This window comes from Tinamus guttatus, unplaced genomic scaffold (assembly GCF_059628265.1).
Source record: "Tinamus guttatus ecotype Peru unplaced genomic scaffold, ASM5962826v1 Tinamus_guttatus_pri_ptg000470l, whole genome shotgun sequence".
Taxonomy (NCBI): Eukaryota; Metazoa; Chordata; class Aves; order Tinamiformes; family Tinamidae; genus Tinamus; species Tinamus guttatus.
The window spans coordinates 1,568,492-1,594,463 of NW_028289004.1; the positions used below are offsets into that span (position 1 = coordinate 1,568,492).

The 25,972-nt window shown below is 42.2% G+C and overlaps 1 protein-coding gene across 3 annotated transcripts in view; it reads right to left on the bottom strand.

Annotated features, from left to right (window-relative positions):
- Positions 1-25,972, bottom strand: part of SH3KBP1 (SH3 domain containing kinase binding protein 1) — a 205,695-nt gene that overhangs the window by 157,892 nt on the left and 21,831 nt on the right. For 2 of the 3 annotated variants that reach the window (XM_088532735.1, XM_088532736.1), the window contains exon 2: positions 25,734-25,891. In XM_088532735.1, the coding sequence (XP_088388861.1) occupies positions 25,734-25,891 (158 nt within the window). The remainder of the gene's footprint in view (positions 1-25,733; positions 25,892-25,972) is intronic. The other variant, XM_088532737.1, reaches the window with a different exon arrangement.

Here is a 25,972-nt window from a genome sequence, read left to right on the forward strand (position 1 = left end):
ATGCTCCCCGAACACGATTTTAAGATAGGATGTTTACTCCCTTCTGTGTATTTGACACTGCTAGATTAACTCTCATGAAATTAAAATGGTTCAGTCCAACAGTACTGGAGAATTTCCAAAACGAATGAGAAAACCCAGTTTTAGCTTTCTCCACTTTTTCTGCAGTTCTTGTCACCTTTACGCTGTTTGCACCGAGGAGCAAATGGGTGGAGGATCTTCACATCACCATTACTTTTTTCATAATAATTATGCACTTCTAGATCTATTTGGTGGTCTCAGAAAGGCAGTAAGTTGTTTTTTCTAAGTGGTTCAGCACTATTCCTGCCTAGCAACAGGCAGATTTCAGGCAATTCAGTCAACACTGTATCTACTTGCTGCCTTGGAAAATTGCTTTTGCACATGAGGAAATGCATTTTGCTGTTCCAGGATTCTCTTTTCTTCCAGGAAAATATAACAGAGCACTAACACTGACTGCATTTCAAGCTGGATCTCTGACTTCTCACATGCAAGAACTGCTTGTTTAATACAAGTATGAAGCTGAACAAACCAGGAAAACTCAGTACCTGTCCCTGTTCATGATGTAAAGTAGTATAACATTTTTACAGAAAGGTATTTTACTTCATTCATAGCGACAAGCAGTACAAATAAAAGACAAGAAGAATCAAATATCAAACATCAGCAAAGAAAAAGCTGACTGTTACAACCCACTTGACTACTGGTTCCCTGGCTGATCCTATGATCCTCTTCAGAAGCGTACCAAGCCTCCATCGCTTTTCTGCAACTCGTTTCATGTTCTGCTAACATGTATCACAAGATAACCAAATGGTTGGGTGTCATTAGACTCTTGCAAAATCTGAGCAACTCTAAATTTCAGCCTTCAAATGGAATATCACGGCAGAAGACCAGCAGAGGTCTGCTCTTGAAATTAAGGCAGGGGAAACTTGCCTGGGTGTTTCTTTGGACAGACACTGTCCAACAAACTCCTCGAGTAGCTCTGGGTTACAACAACCCACCCAAGCTCCTCTAAGGGCAGCTGCAGGAGGACAAAACCCACAACTACTACTGCAGGGCCTAGTTTGGAGCACAGGCCACAGTAAGAGCAAAGAGTTGCTCGGATGAATTACTCATACACTCTGCAGTATGTGGATGGACACAGATAACATCCAGAAGTAGTTAGCTATAAATTTCACTCCAGAGTAATAAAATTCCCAGCTAAAAATCCAAATTACCTTTAATTGTTTGTTGGTATTTTATATTTCTGTCTAAACATGGAAAATGCTCTTTTTTCATGTTATGAGTGATGGATTAAAGTAATGCGATATTACTCCCTTGAAGTAGAGCAGTCAACCTTTGATGTTTTTTTAAACACTTGCCAGGAATAGAAAAACATTTATTCAGTACAAATACCTATTTTCTATGATTCTTATTTATTTACGGCTGTGTTTTAAAGTCAAAACTGAGATCAACAACAAATGTGGCCTTATTTTGTCCCTTTGAAACAAATTGCACAGCAATTGCTTGCCTTAAAAAACTTGCACAGCATCCAACTCATATTCCCCATTATTGTAAACCATTTTGTACTGTAAATCCTGTACTTATCTAGTTATCGTAACAAAGTTAGATTTCAGTAAAAATTTTACAATGACAAAATCTGTTTGAGGTTTAAAAGGTCAGAAGCCAAAATGTTCAATTATTTTTTATTATTTCTTGCACAACAATCCATTTCTAGAAAATAGTCTTAGGACTAATTAGTTTTAACTGCTTTAAGATCCCAAATCTTGGAACAACACATACTTGGAGGCACATTTTACTATTATATGCCTTTAAATATTACCATGGGTAGTCCTTATATTAGGAGGATGTTTTTTGCTATCCTATCCAGACAAAAATCTAAACAATATGGTAAAAAATAGTCACTTGAAAACAAAAATAGTCACTTGAAAACAAAAAACACAAGAGATTCAGGAATATTTCAGACTGACTCCACAGAGGTCACCCTTAGGAGTCAGCAGAGAGGAATCTGGAGGCACAGAACCATGGAGGGAGGAAAACCCTCTGCCTGGGAATGAGGATTTTGGTGAGAATCTCCTTGGGGAAGGAAACCAGGGGCAGAGCAGATTCGGGATGGGCTGCAAGGAGGGGAGGAGGGAAAGGAAACACAAAGCCGGGGAGAGAAGGGCAAGACCTGGACGGGCTGAGAAGGACGTGAGGATGCGCCACAGGCAGGAACACAGCAGGGATGACCCTGCCTGCCGCGAAGGGAGGCCGGGCAAGGGCTGAAGCTTTTGCGCCAGCACAGCCAGGAGGAAGGAAGGAAAAGAAAGGAAAGCACCTGAAACAAAATAAGGAGTAAAGAGAAAAGGCTGGAACTGGGTAGGAGCCCTGGGGTAAGAAGCCTGTCAGCATGTCATTAAGGGTTAAACAAATACGACTGGTTGTGGGTAAGCTGACCTTTCCTAAAGTACTGCATGCAGGTCTGGGCACTACTGCATAGACTCATCCCACCTAAGAAGGAAAAGCAAAGGGCTAGGAGGACCATCAGTTAAAAGCAGAAGACTCCTGAAAGAGGAATTCAGATCATCTTGGCCTGTTTGCTAGGTTGCAATATAAACAATTGCTCTCTATAAATACATCAGATTGGAAGGAATAATAATAATAATAATAATAAACAGGAAGGAAAGGAACCATATAATTAGAAATAGAAATAATGAGAGTAAATGAGCCAAGATCAGTCAGGAATAATTTTAAACTAAACAAGGGAGGAATTTTTTGTAATATCATGAGATGAGCATCTCGTATGACCTTTGAAAAGAAGCCAGGAGAGCATCAAAAACGACGCAAAACCCTTAAGCCCTACCAGGCTCACCCAAGCCCTCCCTTGGAAAGACACCCGCAGGCACCAGCACCCCGTGGCACCGCTGTGCCTCGTGCCCGGAGGCCATCGAGGTGAGGCCCGGGCGTGCGAGCAGGCGGCCAGGCCGCGGGCCCTGCGCTCGGCTGCTCCTACGCACGCGCGAGCTCCTCTCTGCAGCCGGTGCGCGCGGCTCTGCCCTGGGCCTCGCTGCCTCTCGGCCTCACGGTTCCCAACGGCAGGAGCCAAGCGCCGGGAGGCGGCAGGCGGCCGCTTGCTGCGAGCGCGGCACGCAAGGGCTGCGGCGGGTCCCGACACCGGCTCTGGAGCGCTCTCTGCGCTCCCCTGCGCAGCCTGCTCCACAACCCGAGGAGAGCGGCGGCAACTGAGGAATTCCGGCCATGCTGAAGTACGTGCTCTTAAAAAGACCTGCAAGCAGGAATTCTGGATTTGCTCTGCACCCGGATGTATGTCACAAGCATCACACATTAACACACACTAGCTGCTTGGAAGACAGGCTCTGTTCTGATTTTGACTGCAGCTTCATTATCATCCTACTCGTACTTAGAGCAGATCTACTTAGATCCAGGGTTAAAGTCTCTTTTCCACTGAAGTCAGTGGGAATTAAAATGTTCCTTTGAGCAGAGACCAAGATTTTACTCCAGACTGAAGAGTTACCCTGTAACTACAGAATGCGGTAGTCAAACTCACCTAATCTTTACACTCAGCAGAAAAGCTTGTCCAACATACCACAGCAACACACTTAATTTAATCAAAATGGTACCAGCATAAATAGACTTCTCTTTAAGCAAAACGGACTAGAAACTAACCACAAGGAAATGTTTTTCACTGATTCATCATTTGATAGCCACGAAGGAAACAAACTGCCGGTCTCTGACTGGAGTGAGCATGCACAGAACAGCCACTAACTGTCCCCTCCATCCCGTGGGCACCAGCACCATTCTGCTTAAAAAAAGGCCCAAGTTCCTGTGCCGAGCTGTGGGCAGTATCACGCTTTTGGTTTGCATGATTATATTTTTAATAGATGTTCTTTATAGGACCTCTAGGAAGTAAATATTTAAACAGGAGTAAAACCTCCAGCTCTTCCAACTTCCACCACAGGCAGGCTTCAGGCCACCTCCTCACCCCAGCTCCAGATTCATGGACAGCCAGGGTATTTTATGGTATTTATATATGACATAAAATACTTTAAAATTTTGGACTAATGTGTACCATTTGTAACATAGTCACCTATTAAAACCACTGTTTACAGATGTATTATAGCCCCACAGGGTTTCTCTCTGAGCTTCATTTAAATGAATCAATTCCTTTCTTCTCCTGCAAAGACAACTTTGCAGAGTGTCCTCTACCACCATCAGCTCTTCATCTGCCAGCAGATAACAGACACCTGGCGGAGTGCTATTCCGGACTCATGTCCTACAACAAGTGACAGTTTGTCCTCGTTCTGATGTAAAATACTAGACATTAATTGAAACATCCTCAACTAAAAAAAAAAATCCTCAATCCTTTGTTTTGTCTTCTTTTAAAACCAATACTTTACAGTTGCATTTTTGCATTATTAACCAGCTTTTTCTCTTCGCAACTGGAACAAGGGCAATTTGATAGATGCTCAAACATTAAAAGGGGCCCTTCCCCTCATAAAAGATGAGAAATATGTACTCAGATCTGTCAGCAAGAGAGACTTTCCAACACCAGTGAAATCAGTTTGGCTACCATATGACCAAACACGCATGCTTCTCTTCTAAAACATGGTTCGCTTCAAAACACAACCTGTGCAAAAGCTCCAAACCCAATCCGATTTGTCCCTGTCTGCAGGTTGCTGTTATCTCTTAACTGCTGTTTTTAAGAAAAAAGATACGCATGGAGATTGTGTAGGTAAATCCAATTATGCATCAGAGCTCATTATTCCACTGCAGGTGACTGTGTAGGAGTGCAAGCCCTGATCCATCACAGCTCCTGAAATTAAAAATACTCATACACACACATATATAGAACTCCCATACCACAGGAGTGCCAAAAGCTTCTTTGTGCACATATGTGATGTAGCATGTGGTGGCATGTGAGCACTTCAGATCTGCCACAAATGTAAGACCCTGTTCTGATTTTCTCACTGTAAGTTTAGTTTAAACTCTGTGTTTATGGCCCACACCGAGTCCAAGCTCACCACTGACTTTCCATCAGTGCTCAGTGGAAGGGTTTCTCTGGAGCAGAAGAGGAAGAGGAAGAGAGAAGAAGAAAGAACCAGAGACAAGGAACGCTCATGGGTCATCCCAATACAGCTCCCCACTCTCACTGAGCTTATACAGACTGTTAAACCAGCCTTTAGTAACTAGCACTTCAGTAACTAACACTGGGGATACACACAGGGAGGCAGGTGGTGTCTCTTCAGACACAGTTGTTCATAAGAAGGAATGTTATTATCATACTCAAAATTTAAACCAGGAAATAAAAATCTTTTTCATCATGCAGCTTATAGTAGAATTGTTCACTAATAAACTTCCTATAAAAAAGCTAAGACTCTTTATACTCCACTAAAGCCAAGAAATGAGGAATAAGGGCCATTCACTGTTACTAAGGCAACCCTTCACTTGTAGCTAGAGGTTCACCTTTCATAAATTCTGTTTTATGCTTTCTTTCCTATCCTGCTAAACATACCAATAATTTTATTCAAAGCTGATCACAAGCCACCTTTCGACTGTACAAACAAACAAATGCCAAACCCTTCAGGCACTCAAATCAGCTCACAGCAACCAGATCCCTACCCTACAAACCTAAGATCTGTAGTATTTCCCCATATCCAAAGGGGAAAAGGCATTCCTCTTGCAGGAACTGCCTTCATTAGCTGTAAACTACAATGGTCATAAAACTCTATCCAAGGAGAGTCAAATCAATCACAAATAGCACATGTGACTATTTACTAAGATGCTTGTACTGTTTATATTGTTAGGTTTACTTTGACTATGTGAAGTGGTTAGTCTACAGAAGAAATGCAAAGGCATTTCTTACCCTAAATTCTAGCTCACAGACCAGCTGTCTCAAGAAAGGCTACATAGTCGGCATAAATGTCTGCTTCTCTGAGGATTTCCGGGAGATATCTACAGATCACCCTCCCACTGCCCCTCTCTCTCGCTTCCATCATCACAGTCATTAAACACAACTGGCACTCAAAGTCTGCCAACAGCCAAGACTATATTCATTCCTACTCTTATTTTGCATGTGTTCTTCATTCTCTGTAACTTTAGCAACTCTTTATTCATTTATATATTCTTTATACACTGAGATTTTTTTGTGGTTGGTTTATATTCGAAGAAAAACAATTACTTAAAAAAAAGTTCATTTCATTCACACCGAAGAATGAGATAACTGGGTTAGACTGTTGACAATTATTTTAAAACAGTCAGACATTCACACAGCGATGTTCTCATGCACATTTGCTGTTTGAAATGAAATGTTGCATTGCTCCTACCTGATCCTCAGGATTGCAGCGATGAGATCAAAGAGAGATCAAATCACGCTTGCATCACATGGATAAGAGCAAACCCTTTCCTAAGGGCTTCAGAGCGAAGAAAGATCCTATCTTACCCTCAAACCTCAGCAAATGTATTAAAAAAAATCTTCCTAAATCATATTCATCATTTGTAAGCAGAAGTAAGCATCTCCATCTGCTTCCTATTGCTCCTCATCAGCCTCAGGAGTTCAGCTCCAGCCACAAGTAGCTTTCTGCAGTGCCATGGAGGATGGGAGGAGCGTGACTCATCTGTGTCTCTGGTCTCTGAAGATCAACTTCAGCTTGAACTTGAGCAAGAAAACTGTCATTCTAAAAACCAGAAGCAGACACCTCTTCTCTAACTCCTCCAGCTGCTGCCCAGAGAGCATGAGAGAGCTCTGCTCTTCTAGCTTCTTCATTCCAGGTTAGAGCAGCCAGAGTGGGAGAGAAACTCTGCCAGGTTTGAGGTCTCCAAGATCCTGAAAGCTCCGTGGCTACCTCATCACAGTCGACAACACATTTTTTTTTTTCCTGAAATCTTCTCCCATTCTCTGGCACAGCCAGGGACAGGTAGATTTATGAGCAGTTGGGGATCTCAGACCCTTGTCATCTCTTCCGCACAGCCCAGTCAGTTCAAAGGAACAAAGGGCAAGCGAATGGCTGCCCGTTTCTTACACGCTCTTAGTCAAAGGCAAAGTCACAAACCACAGAAATAGCATAAAACTTCCAAAATTATGTATTTTAAGATATTTACTTCACAGTAAAGAGTCGCAGAACAAAGAAGAAAAAAAAAAGAAAAAAATCCACAGTGTTGCATACTACCTAGTGAGCTGCAGCTTTCCCAGGTCCTACCAAATTTCAAGGGGGAGGATATTTTACTTCAGCGACCCTTTCTAGATAGCACAAGCACAATCAGGGCCACGAGCTTCTCTGAGTTCATTTCAGCCTCTACCTGTGCCCCAAGAATAGGCAACTTTATTGCTGGTTTCTGATTCCTGCTACATACGTGTGTTGTGTTGCTGCTCACTCACACTCTGAAACCTCAGCAGGATTTTATTTATGCAGTATAATAAATTCCCAGTGCCTCTGAATGCAAAAGGTCAGAAAACCTTTCTTAAGAAATGAATAAAGAAAAAAAAAAGTGTGGAGAGAAGCCACAGTTATATGTTTTTAAAATTTACTACACTTTTAGGAATTAGAAGTTTGACATTTCTTCTCATCTCTAACATTTGTAACAAATTCTTGACACAAAAGACATTAGGAGTGCATTAACTGACGCAAATATTCCCTGAGATAGGTATGACATAATTGCTGTAGTGGAAGTTCTTTCAGTAACAAATTAAATTTATGCCTTGGGCTTTAGTGATACTAATTCATTTATTTCAGATTTACTGTGCTTTTAAAAGAAGCAGATCACTTTCTTCATTACCTCTACCATAATTAAAGTAATAATAGCAATAATATTTTTGATTACTTGACTAAAAATCACTAAAGTAGGAACATACTAGGGACCGAATGTGTTTATGACAAACTATCATATTTGACTAAAAATGCTAAAGGAAAGTTTCGCATCCCACCTCACTGGGAGAATTTCTTCCTTCTTCCCTTATAAGGAGTGAAAAAGCAAGGCAAAGTATTTTGCAGTCTGCAGAAGGCAACTTCTACGAATTGCTACAGAAAATGAGGCACTTATCCTAGAGGATCACAGTCCTACTGCATGGTGGGAGTTACTGCTCCAAGAGCCACGAGCTTTCCCTGCACGCCCTGAACTGTAGGAGAGCCCTGCGGGTAGGTGCTCGTGGCAGCAAACTGCAGCACGGCTGAAACGCTCTCCCCGTTCACGGGAACGGCTACCCAGCCGCTGCAGGAAGAGCCTCGGCGAAACCACAGCAGCCTTCACTCGCTCCCGCTGCTTTTGTCAGCATCTTTGCCACAGAAGGCAGTCAGGTTTCCTTCCACACTTCTTGTTACAAAATTAGCAAGAAGGCAGCAAAATGACCACAAGACTCTTTCTTTATAATTGCAGTGGAATTCACTAAGACGGTGTCTTCCTGCTGTGGCCGTTCCAATTGTTGCAATTCTATTTAAATGGGGAAAATAATTCCCATGTTAAGTAGTGTATTCTTCTTTACTGAAAGAGCTCTAGCTCATCTGCCAGCTTCACAAAGCGAGTACCCTCGATCCTGCAATCGCACTGTCTTCGTGATCGTTTTGAGGACACTATATTCATGCAAACAAGTTGTCCATCATTCATGTTTTAACAAAAATAAATAAATTAATCTGAAACTCAACCAGAAACATCACGTCCCTAACTGGATTTGTCCTTGGCATGCTATTCTCAGAACAGACAGCTAGCTGTTGTTTCTCCTTGCTTCAGACCATGCACAAGCACACCAAACACAGTGCAAGCGGTCCAAGCTCACAAAGAATGAAACTGCTGTTTGCCATCTGCACTGGTAGTGTTAGACTGCAGAATACTTAGCTTTATCTAGCATCTTTTGTGCTCAAAGTGTCACCAAACAGTACGCCGGACTATTTAAAGGCTCATGTCAGAGCAGCCACTACGCAGCCATTAAACTGCTATCAATGCCCTTCCTGAATGTTCAGATCTGCTTTACAGGTATTAGGGGTATGAATAAGCTTTTTAGAGGCAAACTACAGAAGTGTATCAATAATTTCAGATAACGTGATCATTAAGGACAGATTAATGGGATCCTGAGGAAAAGGAGAGGTTTGCAAGAACAGGCTTCCTGCGCAGGTGCTCAGCCCTTGGCCTGCACGGAGCGCCCAGAAGCGCGGATGAGCTGTGCAGGGAAGGAGCCCGCCGTGCCGCGCCGCGTGCTCTGACAGACACTCGGCGGCTGCAATGAGAAGCACCTCCAGAGAGCTGGGAGGGAGCAGAGGGGCTTACCATAAGCAGGAGTCGATAGGAATCTTGCTTTGTAGAGGTAAAAACAGGGGATGATACCAAGAGCACTGTTGCTGCAGAAAAGGAATGAGAATTCAGGGTGATGCTCAGCCTCTGCAGAGGTGACATGCAAGGATTATTAAACAATTATAATTTATTCTTACTAGTGCAATTTAAAAGGGTGAGATTTCAGGAAAGAAAAAGATAGACAAACCCAACGTACATGCCATTTTAATTCACAGCACTGGTCCATGCGGTTTGCAGCAGATTGTGCTGCTGCTCAGAGAATGCAAGAAAATTCAGAGCAAGGTCTGCAGAGGGATAGGGGCATCCCCTTCCCCCAGGACGTTCAAAGCAAAAACATAACATAAAAAAATGCATTTCATTACTGGCAATATGCATTGCAATCCAAAGGGAGCCATTTAATCGACTTCATGAGCTTTGGATCAAGTCTATGACGCTAGCACTATAAACCACTAGTAATAAAAGATTTCATAAAACAAAACTATACAAATTAATCGTCACATGTAAAACCACGACAGACAAGTAAATAAATGTGAAAAAGTCTGAAGATTTGATTCTGTCTACACAGCTGGCTGCAATTTTAAAGGAGTTTAGCTGAGAGAAATCACTACAAAGTCACCCTGGCAACTTTGAAAAAGACTACAAGACAAAGCCTTACAGATGTAGCTTTCTTTGCCAGAGAGATAATCACAAAATACATTATTTTAACCTAAGATCTCTTTGCTGCTTGTGTGAAACCTTGTTATCCTCCATGCAAATGATACAGGGCCTGCTGGATGGCTCCTGAATCCTTCTGCTTACTCTTGCATTTCTATCCATTCTCTGAAGCCTCATTCGCTTTGCCACTCTGCCTCATTCCTAAATGTCCTTTCTAAAAGATGTGGAGCAGAGCTGGTTTACAGACACTGCTTACAGCCTGCTGGGAAAGGCTCAGGGACCTCCTTACTAGCAAGGGCAACAACCGAGGAGGAGGAGGCAAAAGCCCCCACCAAATAAAAGAGAAAGAAAACAAAAAGCAAAAAAAGGAAACGCAGAGATGTTGTGTTTGAACATGACACTTCACTTCCTCCAGCCAACTTTCATCTCCCTGTTTTTAAAAAAATTTTTTTACACCACTAACTTTTGAGCGGCCCATTAACCTGGGCGATGGTGACTTATATGAGGGTTTTACCTCTGACTCACATCTTGTTCCCCACTCCTTTTCAATCACCTTTTTCAAATTCAGCCTTTGCTGGTAATTCAGTGCAAGCCTTACCATTGTGCATTGTTCTTTTCAGGTCTTTCCTTTTGTCCTTCTACCTGTGTTAACTGCAACCAACAGTTTCACCTCGTCCTCGTCATTAGAATCTTCTTCCTGGACTGCTCTGCCAGAATGACAGAATTCTGCTTTTTCCTCAATTAAACATAACACCAGTTCTTTGCAAGCTTGCCCTAGGTTTACAAATCTCAGCTGCAAATATTTGATTTCCAAAGTTCTATCTGGTTTGTATTCGATCTTGACCATATCTCTGCCAATTTTCCTTTAAGTTAAGGGAAAAAGTCTGCAGCAAGACGTCCATTCTGCTCTCATTTCAGCCAAGGAGGACTGCATATGAGGGAATGGTTTGCCTCAGATGTATAAAAATATATCACAACTCAGAGAACTGTGGCCTGGCTCACAGTATATTGTAAAGCTAGTTATTATCAGTGTTTTTTATTACTAGCTAGCTATTGCTTTCTATATATCTCCTTTGCAAGGATATAACGCATTTAGAACATGGCTGCTGAAAAGAAATCTGTCTTCAAGACCAATCAGGCTAATCACATGCTTGAATTGAAAAAGATCTTGCTGATACACAGGTCCTGTCTGAGCAGAGCTCTCCATGAATGACAAAAGCAGAGTGTGATTCATTTGGCAGCCAAATTATTCCAATCATGCCACAATGGCATTTAAAGCCCCACACACATCACAATTTTTATCTTCCACACTCACCTTCCCCTCCCTTTCAGTCAATCATTTTTCTCTCAATTATTAAATTCTTCTTTCCTCTTGTTACGGTTTGGGAATTCTCTGGCTGCAAGAACGAGGGGTCCCATAACACAAGGTTATAATTAGCAGCAGAAGAGAGGGCTGTACAGAAAAGATGGCTCTGTGGTAGTGGTGAAATGGAGACTATTTGAGGTAACTGAAAACCCTGGTGCTCCCTTCAGCGTTTGCCTTGTGCAACAGAACTCCCTCCAGCCTGCATCCTGCTCACCAGACAGCGCGCAGATGGCTCGTGGCTCCCAGATCCAGTCCACAAATTGAAACACACACGCGGTCTATGCCAGGACAAAGTGATTTCAGAGAGAAGACCAAACTGTAAGTTAGTACCTAGTGATACAAGAGCAATCTGATGACAAGGACGAATTGGAAAGAATCACAACTATACAGCTTCACAGAGCGAATCTGAGAATGACATACAGAAAGTAATACAGTTTCTGGCTGGTTACAAAAAGATATTAACAATCACCACATATATTGCAAAAGCAGAAGGGAGATTATGCTCCATCTATAGTTTTGAGGCCATTTAATAATTACAGGACCACAAACTGGCTATTGAAAATGAGAGAAAATATTAGATGGATAAAGGAGCATCAAAGGCAATACACAAAGGGACAGTGTAACTTCACCTGGAACACTGCGTATCATTATCTGACATGTCTGTCCAGAACAGGAGCACACGCTGGAAATAAAACACAAAGAAAGGCCACAAGTATTTCAGGAGAAGGAGAACCTACCTTGCGCCACTTAAAAATTAATAAATACATAAAAATAGATAATAAAAAATAAAGCTGTCTAACCCAAGAGAAGAGCCCAAGTACAGGGCACCCATAGCTGGTCATTAATAAACCTGGGCTAAAGTGTAAAGGAATGTCGCAGCATTCGCTGGGTGTAACAGCAACAACAGAATGACTGCTTTCAAGATGTGCCTTGCTAATTTATAGTATATGGCCTGCAAGAGTAAAAGGACTGGATCTAATGACTCAGGAAATGTTTTCCAAGCTCATCTTATGCTCTTACTTTCTCACTCAAATAAATCAATATATATTCAGGACTTTTTCCTTTCCTGTGATTTGAAGCTACTCTGCCTCTCGGGGCTGACCAGCGCTCAGATACCTGCACCCGCTTGGGTGCAATTTTGTTCAGCAGTTCCATCCAAGCATTCTCCTCTGCTGTTTCTTTACATCAGACGAGGCTTGAAATCCTCCCGCTATTGCGTGTGATCACTAAACTCTGCTCTGTCTAGCTGCCAACCTTCACAAAGTGTTCCTTCTGGTTTGTAATAATCTCACCTCTTCAAAATTAAAGGTCGCTTCAAAAGTTGAAGGACATAAGAAGAAAGAAGGAGGGAAGTAAAAGGATAATGAATAAGGGCAGAGCTCACAGGAAGCTGGGAGAAACAAGTCACCAAAAAAAAAAAAAAATCACTGAATTCCATGCAGTACATTCAAATGCTCCAAGACTTGTAATTTTACAATGTTGCCAAAACCCTTCTTTTCTCTATTCTTGGCACAAGCTTGTAAGCGTGGGGAAGGCATCATGTTTTTAACTGAAGTGTGAAAAGCGCTGCCCATTGAAATAAAAAAGGCAAATAGCTATAATTAGAAATGGAAACCAAAACCAATCCTTGACTGATTTTACAGAAAAGGCAGCTCTTGTTCCTAAGACACATTCTCTAGGTGGGCAGAGTCTTAGCCCATAAGTTTTAGCAAATACTCCAGCTACCTGCTCTACAATTAAGATATCCATATGGAGCTAAACTACTTTCACGGAGCAAAGCACCTTCACAGAACAGCTGGAAGGCATCTCTGCAGATCATCTCATCCAGGCCCCCTGCTCAAAGCTGCGTCAAGGATTGTCAAGGATTGACAATCGTCAAGGATTGAGACACTTGGACCAGTTCCTCCAGGAGCCTTTTCTCTTCAGGCTGACCAGCCCCAGCTCTCTGAGCCTCTCCTCCTGTGCCAAACCCTCCAGTCCCTGCATCATGAGGCAACGCTGGGCCCAAAGCCTCCAAGGATGCCATTGGCCGCCTTGGCCTCCAGGACACACTGCTGGCCCTCATGCACCTTGTCCACCAAGACCCCCAGGGCCTGCTCTCCCGCGCTGCTCCCCAGCCTCCAAGTGAGGTTGCTCCTCCCCAGGACCAGCTCCTCTCTTGCACTTCCTGAGATCCCTCTTTGCCCACTTTTTTCAGCCTGTTGAGGTCTTTCCGAATGCCAGCACAACCCTCATGGGATCCATGGCTTACAGGAATATTTCTTCATAAGCTTCCCAGGGATCAAGGCAAGGCCACCCAGATTTGTAAGTCTCCAGATCCCTCCTTCTAAAGACAGGAATAACACTTGTCTGGGTTTTTTTTTTTTTTTTTGAGTCCTCAAGAGCATCCCTAAAGATTTCTTCTGGTTGAAGCTTTAGAACAGAAGTCTCCACCTTCATGAATGTTATGAAAATAACAACACCTGTTTTTCAGGTATCAGGTTAGGCTTGCCACAGTGATGGGAAGAAAGCAGAATGTTTCATATTCTGAAAGCAAATATGATCCAGAGTCACAGACGGGCATTTCACTGAATAAACAATCAGGCATCGCAAAACCAAAACCACTGCAAGCAGAGTTACCTTTACTTTTGCAATCAGTCATAACACAGACCAAGTGTCAAAGCGAGGGCAAGGAAAAGAAATGAAGCCATGTAAGGAATAACTATACAATTGTAACAGTCATCCTGAGACAGTCACAGCTAACTGAAATTTCACCTTTCAGATGAAAATGTATTTTAAAAAACATATATGCACGCATCCTGTAAACCAAAATCAGAAAGAAAAAATAGGCCTTCCTTCGTCCAAGTGTTTTATTAAAATGTAGGTTTTAGGAGGATGCGACTTGCCTGTTAAGAATGACCTTTTAAAAGAGTTTTTATTAAGAACCAGTGTCAGTCTACAGTACAAACCAGTGTGTCAGCCTTTACACCCGAGAAGTTAGTTACCTCTCCTAAACACACAGGCCCAGATGTTACGCCATGCCATGTCTGAGAAAGTCTCCAGCAGGCAAAGTGTTCGCAGGAGGAAGGAAATACTCTAGGGCACTATATGGACCTAACTCCTCTGCACCACTGTGCAGTTGCGCCCTCATGGCTGCTACTCCCACAAAAAGCATCTACCAGTGTGCGAGCTGCTCAGCTTCTCTGTGCACAGAGCTGTGCCCAGCAAGGAGCTGCGAGGCAGCACAGGGCTGCACACAGCTTCAGCTCCCTGCTCGTGGAGCTGCCGCTTGTGTGGTGCACAGAAACGCTTCACTGACCTTCTCAGCGCTGCCGTTTGGTGCGCTAGCTGCGTTTCCTGGGACGTTAGTTTACCATGGGCTGAGTTTACAGAAGCTTTCCCAGATGTGTTGCACGCTAGGCCTCCATTTCACTTTAAAACACTAAGAAACTATTTAATTAACTCTTTTCCAGTTATCTGCTAATGGTTGAAACACGATTCACACTAACATTTTAGGACAAATCTATTGCTTTCTGGATGGTAAATATCTAATAATGTACATATCTGCCCTAACCATGCTACTTCTAGCCTTTCCACTTACTAACTACTCTCTCTTTCCTCAACTCACAGAATTCAAATCTAAAACTTCTGTCTTCAAACAGTCCAAAAAGGCTAGTAATTATATCTAAGTCCAGTCGCAGCCAACTTTAAAAGGGACAGCTGCAGATTCCTTGGAAAGAAGGAGGAGGAATGAGAGAAGGAAAAGATTATATTGCACAAGTGTGCTATCTATGCTGAGAACACCTGGTAAAACGGGAAACCCAAACGCTGCATGCGTTCCGCAGCACGGCTGGACAAGGAGCCCCTGCCACCAACACAGCTAACCCAGCTGAACTGGTTTAACCTTCTGAGAGCTTTTGCTGGCACAGACCGTTCGCTCGCTGTACATGATTACACTAGATGGCAAGGGAGCAGAAGCTCCCTGTATGGCTGCTTCACAGCACAAGCACCCCCACAATACTCTATTAATGTTCTTAAGACCATAAAAAAACAGAAGTATACACAGGCAGAAGAGAGACACAAAAACCTATTGCAAGTGAAGCTCCCCATAACATGTCTATGAGAGCAGCTGGTACCCGTATTGCCTTCTGCAATATGTTTCTGCAGCAGGTCACAGCCACACTCCTGCACGTCCTCGTGAAAGAAGCACACGTTCAGTTCCCAAGACGGGCACTGTTGACACCACAAGATCAGAGAGGTCTGCCTGTGACACCAAGTGGTCTTTCATGGCCAATTCCTACAAGATGGACATAATCTCTGTAAGTCTGGAAAAGTATTTGCAATGAACCCCTTCTCTACTTCAACCAAATTGTTACTTGAGACAATCTTTTCCCCAGACCTGCTTACAATCTTTTCCTTAGAGCAGCAGGAATACAAAAACTTGCTGCTAGGAGGTGAAGGTTCAATAAATTGATGATTATCAGTACAACAGCAGCACTGCAGTAACAGTGCTGCTGCTTCAGGCTCGGGTCTCCTCCAACCCTAGCGCATCATGATCACAGCAGAGAGACACACCTCCCTTTCCTCGCAAGCGGTCTAACCAGGTAGTATTAGCCTTACCTAAAAATAATGGCTTGTTACCAGTATTTACCTTTAATTTTCTTCTTTGCTGACAAATCTGATGAGGAGATAATGAGCCTGGAGAAACTGACAAGGTTCCCAGCACCGCAATCTAGTAAGAAATGGCCATTTAGCCTCTCCCGGCAAACCGTGTTTTCACTTTATGAATGTCTGAAAACATTAGTAGGAAACAGAACACGTTTGTCAGCTCTCATTAGTGAGCACAGGTGGTGCTGCTCATTAAAACTCGCATCCTATCTCCACGTCTGTCCCTCCAAGAACTGTTCAGGGGTGGCAATAGCTTGTTTCAGCAGAGACGAGCTCAAAGGCATGACCTAGAAAGCCTTCACTGCTATACCCAGTCCTTAAATACTCTTATATCTACTCTTTAAATTAAAAAAAAAAAAAGTGAGATAGACAAAACTCTCCAACACAGCTAAAATAAATATTTCTCTTGCTCTTTATAGTCTTAAGCATTATAGCGCTGCAACTGGACAGCAGAAGCACACAGCACATAGACTGGAGAGGCAGGTTACCAGCATGACCAGTAACAAGCACATGACAATTACTTTACATGTAACTCCAGGCATGAGTGAGGAACCAAGCCCTGAAAGCTCCTCAAGCCTGTAGCCTCTACACCCAGTTTCAGCTTCGTGAGAAAACAAAACCAACATACAAGCTGCTGGGTAGAGGAGAGGGAAGTTAAGTGTTGCATGTGAAACTAATGGAAATGAGTGAACCTTAAAAAAAATAAAATAAATAACTAAAAGACACTTTAAAGACACTAAACAAAAATTATGCTTTTATTTGAATTTTTCTGAATGCTTACTAATGAAGCATGGAAAAGTAAAAATGCCAGCACAAAGAAACTGAGATCAATATGACAGAGTGTCACTGCAAGTGTCACCAAGGTTCAGAGGGACTAGCAAGACAGATTCTATTTCTTTCTAAAAACTCTGCTTGAAATACAAAGATTAGCATTTGCTTAACAGGGGCAAAGTGTTATCCTGAACAATTAGGTCAGAGAATATATTTCCTTTTCCCACCTCTCTATTTTGCAAAATAAATGAAAGCCCCTTTAAAATGGTTTCCGATACCTTAACTTTTACACATGAATACTACACTGTATGGTACACACATATGTATACTTTATTCATAGCTACTATATGTACGCATATGTATTGCTGAAAACATTCTGAGAGGAATCACACTCAAAAAAACAAAGCTTTAATTTTATGTTTTAAAGTGGCATTTCCCTCCCATGACTTACTCAAAATTTCCCTGACGTCCACTTGACAGATTGGATTCTCTGAAAATTCTTCCGACTGAACTTCTGCAGCCTTTCCGACAAAGAACCCACTAAAAACATCTCACCAAAAGTACAAGCCGGTACTACGAGAACTGCTGCACGTAAGCAGCTGTGCCCTTCTAGTCATGCCATCCAATTCAGTGAATTACCTGCACAAGGATTTGATTTCCGTACAATCTTTTTAAAGGATCTGTCCTCAGCTATTCAGTTAAGGAGGTTTCAAATTACATATAACCTTTCCTGCTACAGGGAAAAATACTGATATTATTGCAAAGCAAGCTACATGAATCCTGTCTCCTTCCAGGACTTCGGTTCTGCTTTATCATTTTATATTTTCAGAAAACATCAGTAATGAACCAGTTTGAGGGTTGGACCTTCATCATTACTTGTGACCATCTATTCATGAGAACCGATCGACTCAAATTCAAGATGACAGGGCTTCCATTTGCTTTCAGTTTGCGAGTGCACATCCCATGGAGTCAAAGAGAGAAACAAATAAAAGCCCACAGCATCTCATTATGAATCTAGTGAAGGTCATAAAATGAAGAAGTTGTGTAGGAAGAGAGAAACCAACTGAGCAGACACGCATTTATAAGCATTCAACACTACATTTAACATGGTTCTACTTACAAGTTTTTTTTTCCACGGTACTGTAATTGTACAGCAAATATTTAACTAAAATCAGAAGAAAATTCCACTAAAACAAAAGCGAAATGAAAATTTTTGTTGAACACTATTTTAAGACATATATCTACTTTTTTGTGGGTGGATGCAGACATTTTTATTCATTTTTTCTAGCACAGTGGGTTTGAGTCACAATCATTTTTCACCTCTGCTTCACTAATGCAGCCCAGTAAGAAGAATTCCGCTCTTTTTAGAAGGTTCTTTATACTAGCAGTAGGTTGTATCTTGCTTTTGTGCTTGGTAGTTTAGCACAATAGAGACACAAAACATTAGGGAATGATAAAAGACTGAAATTTGCATCCTACCTCTCTTTTTTTTCCTTCAATTCACACAGTACTGGGCAGCTTACACACATGTTATGAACTCATGGGATGGATAAGAAGTTAGGCAATGCCAAGTATCATCACTCTTGAACTACAAGTAAATGCAACAAGCCTGTAAGAAATCAGTAAAAAGCAGATGTGTATGGCAGCTTTGGTTGCTATAATCAACTTGATGCCTTTGCCATAAAAGAGATGCACAAAGAAGATTATTCAAAGGTGTAAAGAACGGTAATTTATTATGTCTGTAAGATACTGCTACCTCTGTGCTAGATTTACATTTTCCCATTTTGTTCAGCCAAAAAGAACAGTAGCAATATTACATATAGTTTATTTCAAGTTCTCCTTAAGTAAAGCACGGATTTGGCCAAGTCATGTTTAGCATGCCCTGAAAATTTTGAACTATTATCTTTCTCTATTTGGAAATACTCAGATTTCTTCCAAAAAGAAAAAAAAATGAATTATAAAACTCAAATGTATGATTCTCTTGGATTAACACTTGGTGGGGTTAAACAACTGTGTAAAGGTGGTGGATTTTCTTTCAGACTTTTCATTTGGACGTTTTATTTATGATCAGACATATGGCCATTTTGGCAGCTGGCAACATGACTGCGATGAAAAGACAGGATCAATCAAAGCACATCCATACATTTGCAGAGGCAACTGCACGACTTGTGGGATTTGCAAGGGGCTCAGATGCAGTCTAAATTTAAATACATTCCAGAGCAAATTTTAGCTGATAGGTGCCCCAGTGGGCAAGGGATATGGGAACATCTGGCAGCACCAAATCTCGACCAGACAATGCCGGGGATGCAAGAGCAGCCTGTGGCAAGCTGGGCAGATCACTGCAGGGGACACGTGAATTACCCAAATGTATACAGAAGGGAAAGCAAGGTTTAGCCAGGTTAGGTATCACGAGACAGCCAAAGTGAGAGCCATAAGGGATCACTGCAGTTGTTGGAAAAGCCTGTGGGCAGGCTTGCTGTGGGCAGAGTGCTTCTAATCAAGACTCTCGATAACACCGACTGGCTTCTGAGTAAGCAAGGAAGATCTCTTGAGGAGCCACAGTGCTGAATTAGGCTCTCACAGGGCACCGGAGTCCCAGTGCAGCAAGCAGCAGAGAAGGGCACGTTCCCTGAAGCAGCACATGCATGCGCCCAGCACTCCTAGGCTGGAATGACTTGTGATACATTTAACTCTACCAGCCCCAAAATCAATAAAAGCCAAAGTCAATACCCGCAACTACAAAGATAAAAGGTTTGCCTGGGTGGAAGGTAGTTGCACTTCTTTTTTGTACTTCGACTTGATTTTTCCCTTTCGCCCCTCACTCTCTCCTGTCACAGTAACTGGCACTAAGTAACCATCAGTGAAGAAGAAGCCTGGAGTCAGCGTGAGCACATAACCCATCTATTAACATTATGGCAGAGTTCACCTGCATCTTTTCTAAAGGTAACCGAATGACTTCAGTGTTATATGTAAACAGTATATTTCATATGGCTATAAAAGTGCCAATTTGAGGATTAGGAGACTCATGTGCACTTGTCTCTCTCTGATTCTGAAGAGAATGGCACCATCTGATCATAAACCTAAACTGCTTTAATATACTCTGTCATATAATCATTTTTACTAACAGCAATGAAACTCCAGTGAAAAGTGATTGGGTGATGGCAGGAGATGGGAAATCTCTCTTTAAGGATTTGATCTCCAGCATAAGCCTCAAAGCTGTCTCCCACAACAGCCTAGAAAAGAATTGCAGCACGTACAGGCACCAAATACATAAATGTGTAATTAGTCAGATATGACTTCCAATAGCATATAGTATGAATAGTTTGTCATGCCAGTTGATATACGCTTCATAAAAAGACAATTTTGAAAGTGGTCAAGTGATTTACACATGATCCATTTCACGGGTGGGGACAGCCCTCCTGTGTGTAAAACTAAAAATCCTGCACAAACAAACAAGAAAAACAGCCCCCAGACACACACACTTACTCTTCATAGATTAGTGTTTGACCAGTACGAAAGAATTCAAAGGCAAACTGTTTCACCAAATCCTTACAGCAGCAGAACAGCTTCTTTTACAGTCACGGACATTTCTTCTATTTCTATGTATCTCTCTTACTCTCATCTTCCCTCTTACTTTCTGAAAATGCCACTTAATATTTAAGTAATACACATGGAAAGACGGCTGGAAGATATAAACGGGCTACAGGCTGGCATGGTTCTAATGCAGTAAGTGCCCCGAAGCTGCATGTCACCCTGTGCCCACGGCAGCATGGCTCCCCACACGTAAAACCATCTCATTCCAGCAATGTTCACAAGCTGGACGCCACAACACACTGACTGGGGACGGTGCCAAAGAGCAGCCCTTCCTCCTTCTCCTCCCCGTCCCCCTGCACAGCCCCTCTGCTGTCTGCCCTCCTCAGCACCAAAACACATTGCACAAGCCCATCACCACAGGACACGCTGCCCTATGGAAAACCTACGGGATCCATCGCGCCGCTGCCTGCGGGAACACACTGTCCATGCAGCTCCGGGGACGGAGAGTGGCAAGGAGCGCCCCCGGCTCGTGGGGAGCCTGCCACCGCTGCCAGCGCAAGATGGGAGCAGCCACCTGGCCCGGCCATGGCTCCCGCCTCCTCCAGACCAGCCCAGCAGGTCCAGGCGTGGCGTCCTCGGCAGCGGCAGCCCGGGGAGCGTTCCCGGTGCCCTGCTGCTCCTTCTGCATGGAATTCCCTTGGAAGAACAAATACTGCCAGCTGCCAGCAGCTACTCACTGCTGCAAGACTGTTCCAGGGGATCTGTATCTGGGATGAGCGATTATGGGGGGAAAGACTTTGTCTTATGAGCTTGCTTGCACACTGTAAAAGTAGTAACAGCAGCAATAATATATAATTACACGAGTGGAGCCAGATTTCTTTCCATTATATCTTTCTTCACTGCTCTCAAGAGAAGCGCAGCTCAAAGATGCAACATTTTCACATGATAGGACCAACCTAGAAGCTTCTTCCACCAATTACAGTCTCTTGCACTACACTGTAAGGATAACGAGTTCATTGCATGCACCCAGAATCTATTATAACACACCAGGACTACTGGATCCCACTCCTAAGAAGACAAAAGAATTACAATATCACAAATTTTAAACTGAGAACAAATACGTAGAGAGTATTGTAGTGGAATTTCCAACATGTAGAGAGTATTCTAGCAGAATTTCCACAGAAAAACCCAGTCACCTAATGGCAAAATCCTGCCAAGCAAAAAACCCGTAAGATTTCAGTGACCCGTAAAGCACACATCTTTTCAAGTACAGCCAGAAATAGCACTGCTTTCACTAGTTTGCAGACAACATCAGTGCCTCAGCAGACGTCACAGCTTTCCAGAGTGGCTATTTAAGCAAAGCTGATCAAGCCATCACTTAGCAAAGAGTATTCAGAAGGCTGCGGGGAGAGGCTGAGGCGGCAATCTGGTGCCCCAGAGCTCATGGTCTCCCCAGTCCCACCACTACCAAGTGGCAGCGGCTGAAGGAGACAAGGAAAACTAAGCACAGGAAGAATCCAAGTGCTCTGGCACCCATCCCACGGGGAATGGTCTCTTTCTCTCCCAGGAACCAAAGTACGGATGCACGGGGCTCCTGGAAGGGCAGAGGCCAAACCTGACACTGTTAGGTTTTGGGAAAGCACCAAGAGAGACGGGTAGCACTTCCTCCTGGAAAGGGGTGCATGGGGGTAAAAGGACTAAATAACAAGGAATCTTCTCCACAAGGAATCACCCTGGGTTTCATTTGTGATACCTTGCAACCTCTGGCTGGTTGCGACAAACAAAAGAAAAAAGAAGCGCATAGAGAAGAAGATTAAGTAACTTAGCAAGAAGCAGATAAGGATCTCCACTGCACATCTATGACTCAGCGTAACTAACATCTCTGTATTTCAACAACTAATTTGTTAATGCTGTTTCAAGATGATATTTCTCTATAGCCAGCAAAGCTGGGTTGCTCTTCTGATCTGGGGCAGCAGTAAGTTATGCAAAATCCCTGTTCTGGGTCACTGATTCTAGAGACATTTTTCCCCACCACAGCTTCAAAAATAACTCTAACCACCCTTTCTTGCTCTTTTGAAAACAAATTGAAAAAACAAACACACGCACAATTCTGCTGGCAACATCTGCAAGTCATCCGGAGAACAGGCAAGCCTGAAGGTTGTCACAGGCATGAAATTCAGTTTACCAGTGTAACGCCACCCAGACCCGCACAGAGCTGGCTTAGCAAACCACCAGCAGCAAGCGCGGCTCCGCACCACAGCTTCCTGCTTTCTACATCTTCACTTGCTATCAGCCAAATCTAACCGTCTCGGCTGCTGCTGCACTTGCATAGACAGTTTTATCCTGCAGAGCCTAACCATGGGTAGGCTATCCAAAACAGAAAAAAAAGCCTCAAATCTGTCTCTTAATGGCATTTTTATAAGAATTATAACAGAAAAAGTGATACACTGCACAGCATCCTCATTACTTTGCAATCCAAATTTTGTACTTTATAACCAAAAAATATAAAGTAAAAGCTTTCTAGCTAGAAACTCACACCAAAAATGAATTTTATGCCATATAAATGAAAAATGCAACTGTGCCTGCCACCTGCTCTTTTCCAACTGTTTTCAAAGAGCGGAACAGAAAATCAGGATCCATCCATACGTCTCTCATGCACACTTCTATTTCTACATTAAAATAATCAAAATGGAAAGGAAAAGCAAACAAAGAAAACAAAAGAACAGATACCAGCGTCACTTTCTCGAACAATAGCAAACACATCTATGAAAATTAAGTCTTAAATGTCTCACATTTACCCAAATTTCTGACACAGTAATGCTCCAGCTGACCACTGCAGCAGCCTAACAGACAATGAAACGTCTGAAAGAGAAACAAAATTCCAAATACCTTTTCCATTGAACCCTGCATTCTGAACTGCAGGGCAAAGAAAAATATGGATCTCTTGGCGTATGTGTGTGAGGATGTGTAAGAAAGATAATTCAGAGCTGTTTGCAGGCTCAAGAACAGGAAGCACCTCTGATGACTTCACAGTGAAAGTCCCTTGAAGAACCAATTACTGTGTATGTACTGCGTACGTACCACTGTTGCCTCCCTTTTCCTCTTGCTTGCTCACCTCTGTCTCCAGACCTCCTGCTTCAACAGAATAGCCTCCTACTGTAAATTTATTCTATGAAATGTAAAATCATACCTGCTACAGGCAGCTCCAAAAGTCTTTTCCACATCATAGCCTAGTGCTCTCTTGAATAACATTTATGATTTTCTTAAGTATCACTTCATACCAATGTCTTTACATTTTCCTTTATTCTCTAATTTGTACATCTGCCTGTAAAACTATTTTCTCTTCAAATTGTACTTCTAGAACCTATTCTCTTCATTCATCATGTCTCCTGATGGTATTAATTCCATGATTTTAATTCAATCCAAAAATTCTTCTTCTTTTCTTTTCTTTTCTTTTTTTTTCTCCAAAATCCAGCCTTTTATTTGGAATACCATCACAAAGTTATTCAACAGAAAAATCAAATCGCCATGGAAAAAAAACCAGCCATCCTCCATCATAAGAAATTATGCTCTCCACTTTCAGGCAGAATGCAAAGTGCCTCAACAACTTCAATAGAATTTTGACCTCTAAGTAACTTTCTCAAAGATTTTAGAGCAATTAGATCTTCATAATTACATATTTCGCAGCTATTTTTACAAACCAAGCCATGAAAACTCTTCTGATAAGTAATGGGAATTTGGAGTTGAGTTCAACTCTGCCACTCATCTACAGCACCCCTTTTCATCTGCCTCTCAATTATCCTTCCTGACACAACGGAATGGCTAAGGTTCCCTGTAAGGGCACATGAATTAATCGCTGGTGCCCTCTACCCTCCACACACGTGTTAAAAATTGTTCATGATTAAAAGAAAGCTTGCAGTTATTTGTGGTCTTAACAGACAGAAAGATTTCTAATGGGACTGTTGTTATGTTTTAATACAGTTTTCCGTGCACAAGGAGACTTACAGAAGAAAAAAAAAAAAAAGTAGAAAGATTATTTTTTTCCCCTCAAGATATTCACAAATTAACTGTACTTTTAAGAAAACAGCATCTTCACTACAAACTGTGTTATTTAGAGAGCGATTGGTCAGCTATAACAATCTTACTGGACTTTATATTCAAGGTGACTCTCAGATTGAGGAAGACTCTAATGTAGTTTTAAATATTTAGAGAACAGCTTTTGTCTCACAGAATTGCACAGCTTTATATTAGAGTTCAAATTAAATAAAAATACTGTCAATACACAACCTGTCCCAAAACAGTTTCTCTCCTTTACCCTAAAGTGCAGATTTTCGGAGATTTAGTAAGAAATGGGGTGCACATTTTCCCCCTCCATTCCCTTCCATCTCCTTCGGGCTGCCACTTCCTCCTAATCCTCCCCTCTTCTCTGGCAATGACAAGAGCAGGCGCTGGGATGCGAGCACATTTGTCCCCACAGTAGCACTTGAGGCTCCCACGTCCCCCTGTCATGGCTCTGCACATTTGCTACCTAACTACTTCCCCAGCTTGGCTCCACATATGCAGCACTACTGATGCAACATGGAGTAACTTCGCTGTGTGTGTACACACAACCACACAGCTAGGAAAGGAAAATATATATATATATATTCATATAAATTGAAAAATGAAACTCCCAAAGACTCTCTGAAGTTGCAGTAACGGACGTACATAAATCCCCTTTAAGCAATCTACTGTAGTTCTTGGATCAGCGGTAGAGAGAGAGGTTTATGGAGATGTATAGACACTAACAGCACAGGTCTGCAATGGAATCTAGTAGCACAGACCTCCAGGTCCAGGACACAGAGGTCCAATATGCACAGATATGCACATACACAAGTCCAAAACAAACAAACAAATAAATATTTCTAAAACTTTAAAGAGCTATCTTAAAAGCAGCACTTCTGTAAGTTATTTAGCATACTACATGGAATACAAAGTAATATATGTATTATGAAGCTTATTTTACAGGCAATTGGTTGGGAAGATCCACTTTAATTAATCTCAACTAGTTTGGCCATGAATAAACCTTCATATAAGGCTTCTATAAAACCTCAGAAAGCACTCTGGAAATAAAGGAAAAACAGTTACAGAGAAGAGAAAATATTATGAATGCCATGCAATAGACTGCAGGCTAGTTGTTTTATTGCCTTTGAAATACAAGCTGTTCCCAGACCACACTAGTGGAACATAATCACTAAATAGCAGGGCAATGTAGGGGTAGCTACCTTTCTTTTCAGGACATCCAAACTACACTGTCTCACAAGATAATCTGTTTTCTGTCCTGCAGCTTCAATGGAGTGTTGTACTGCAATATGTTATGTTTTCAGATATAGAAAATGTTACGATACAAAGGCTGATCCTTAACCCGAGCAGGATAGCATACGAAACGTATACACACAATACAAGAACGGTGCCACTTTGTACTCACTCTTACAAAGTTGTCAGGGAACAAACCTCTTCTGCCTTTGAGCTGTCCTTCCCACCAGCCTCCGTCATCTTTCCTGATATTGGTGATTATGTCACCTACAGTGATCGTCAGCTCGTCATCGTGTTGAGCTTTGTAGTCAAACTCCACTACCGCCTCCACTAAAAGAAAAGAACACATATTGCATAGTTATTGACTGTACATTTATTTTCCATGCCTTTGAAAGGAATATGAAAGCATTA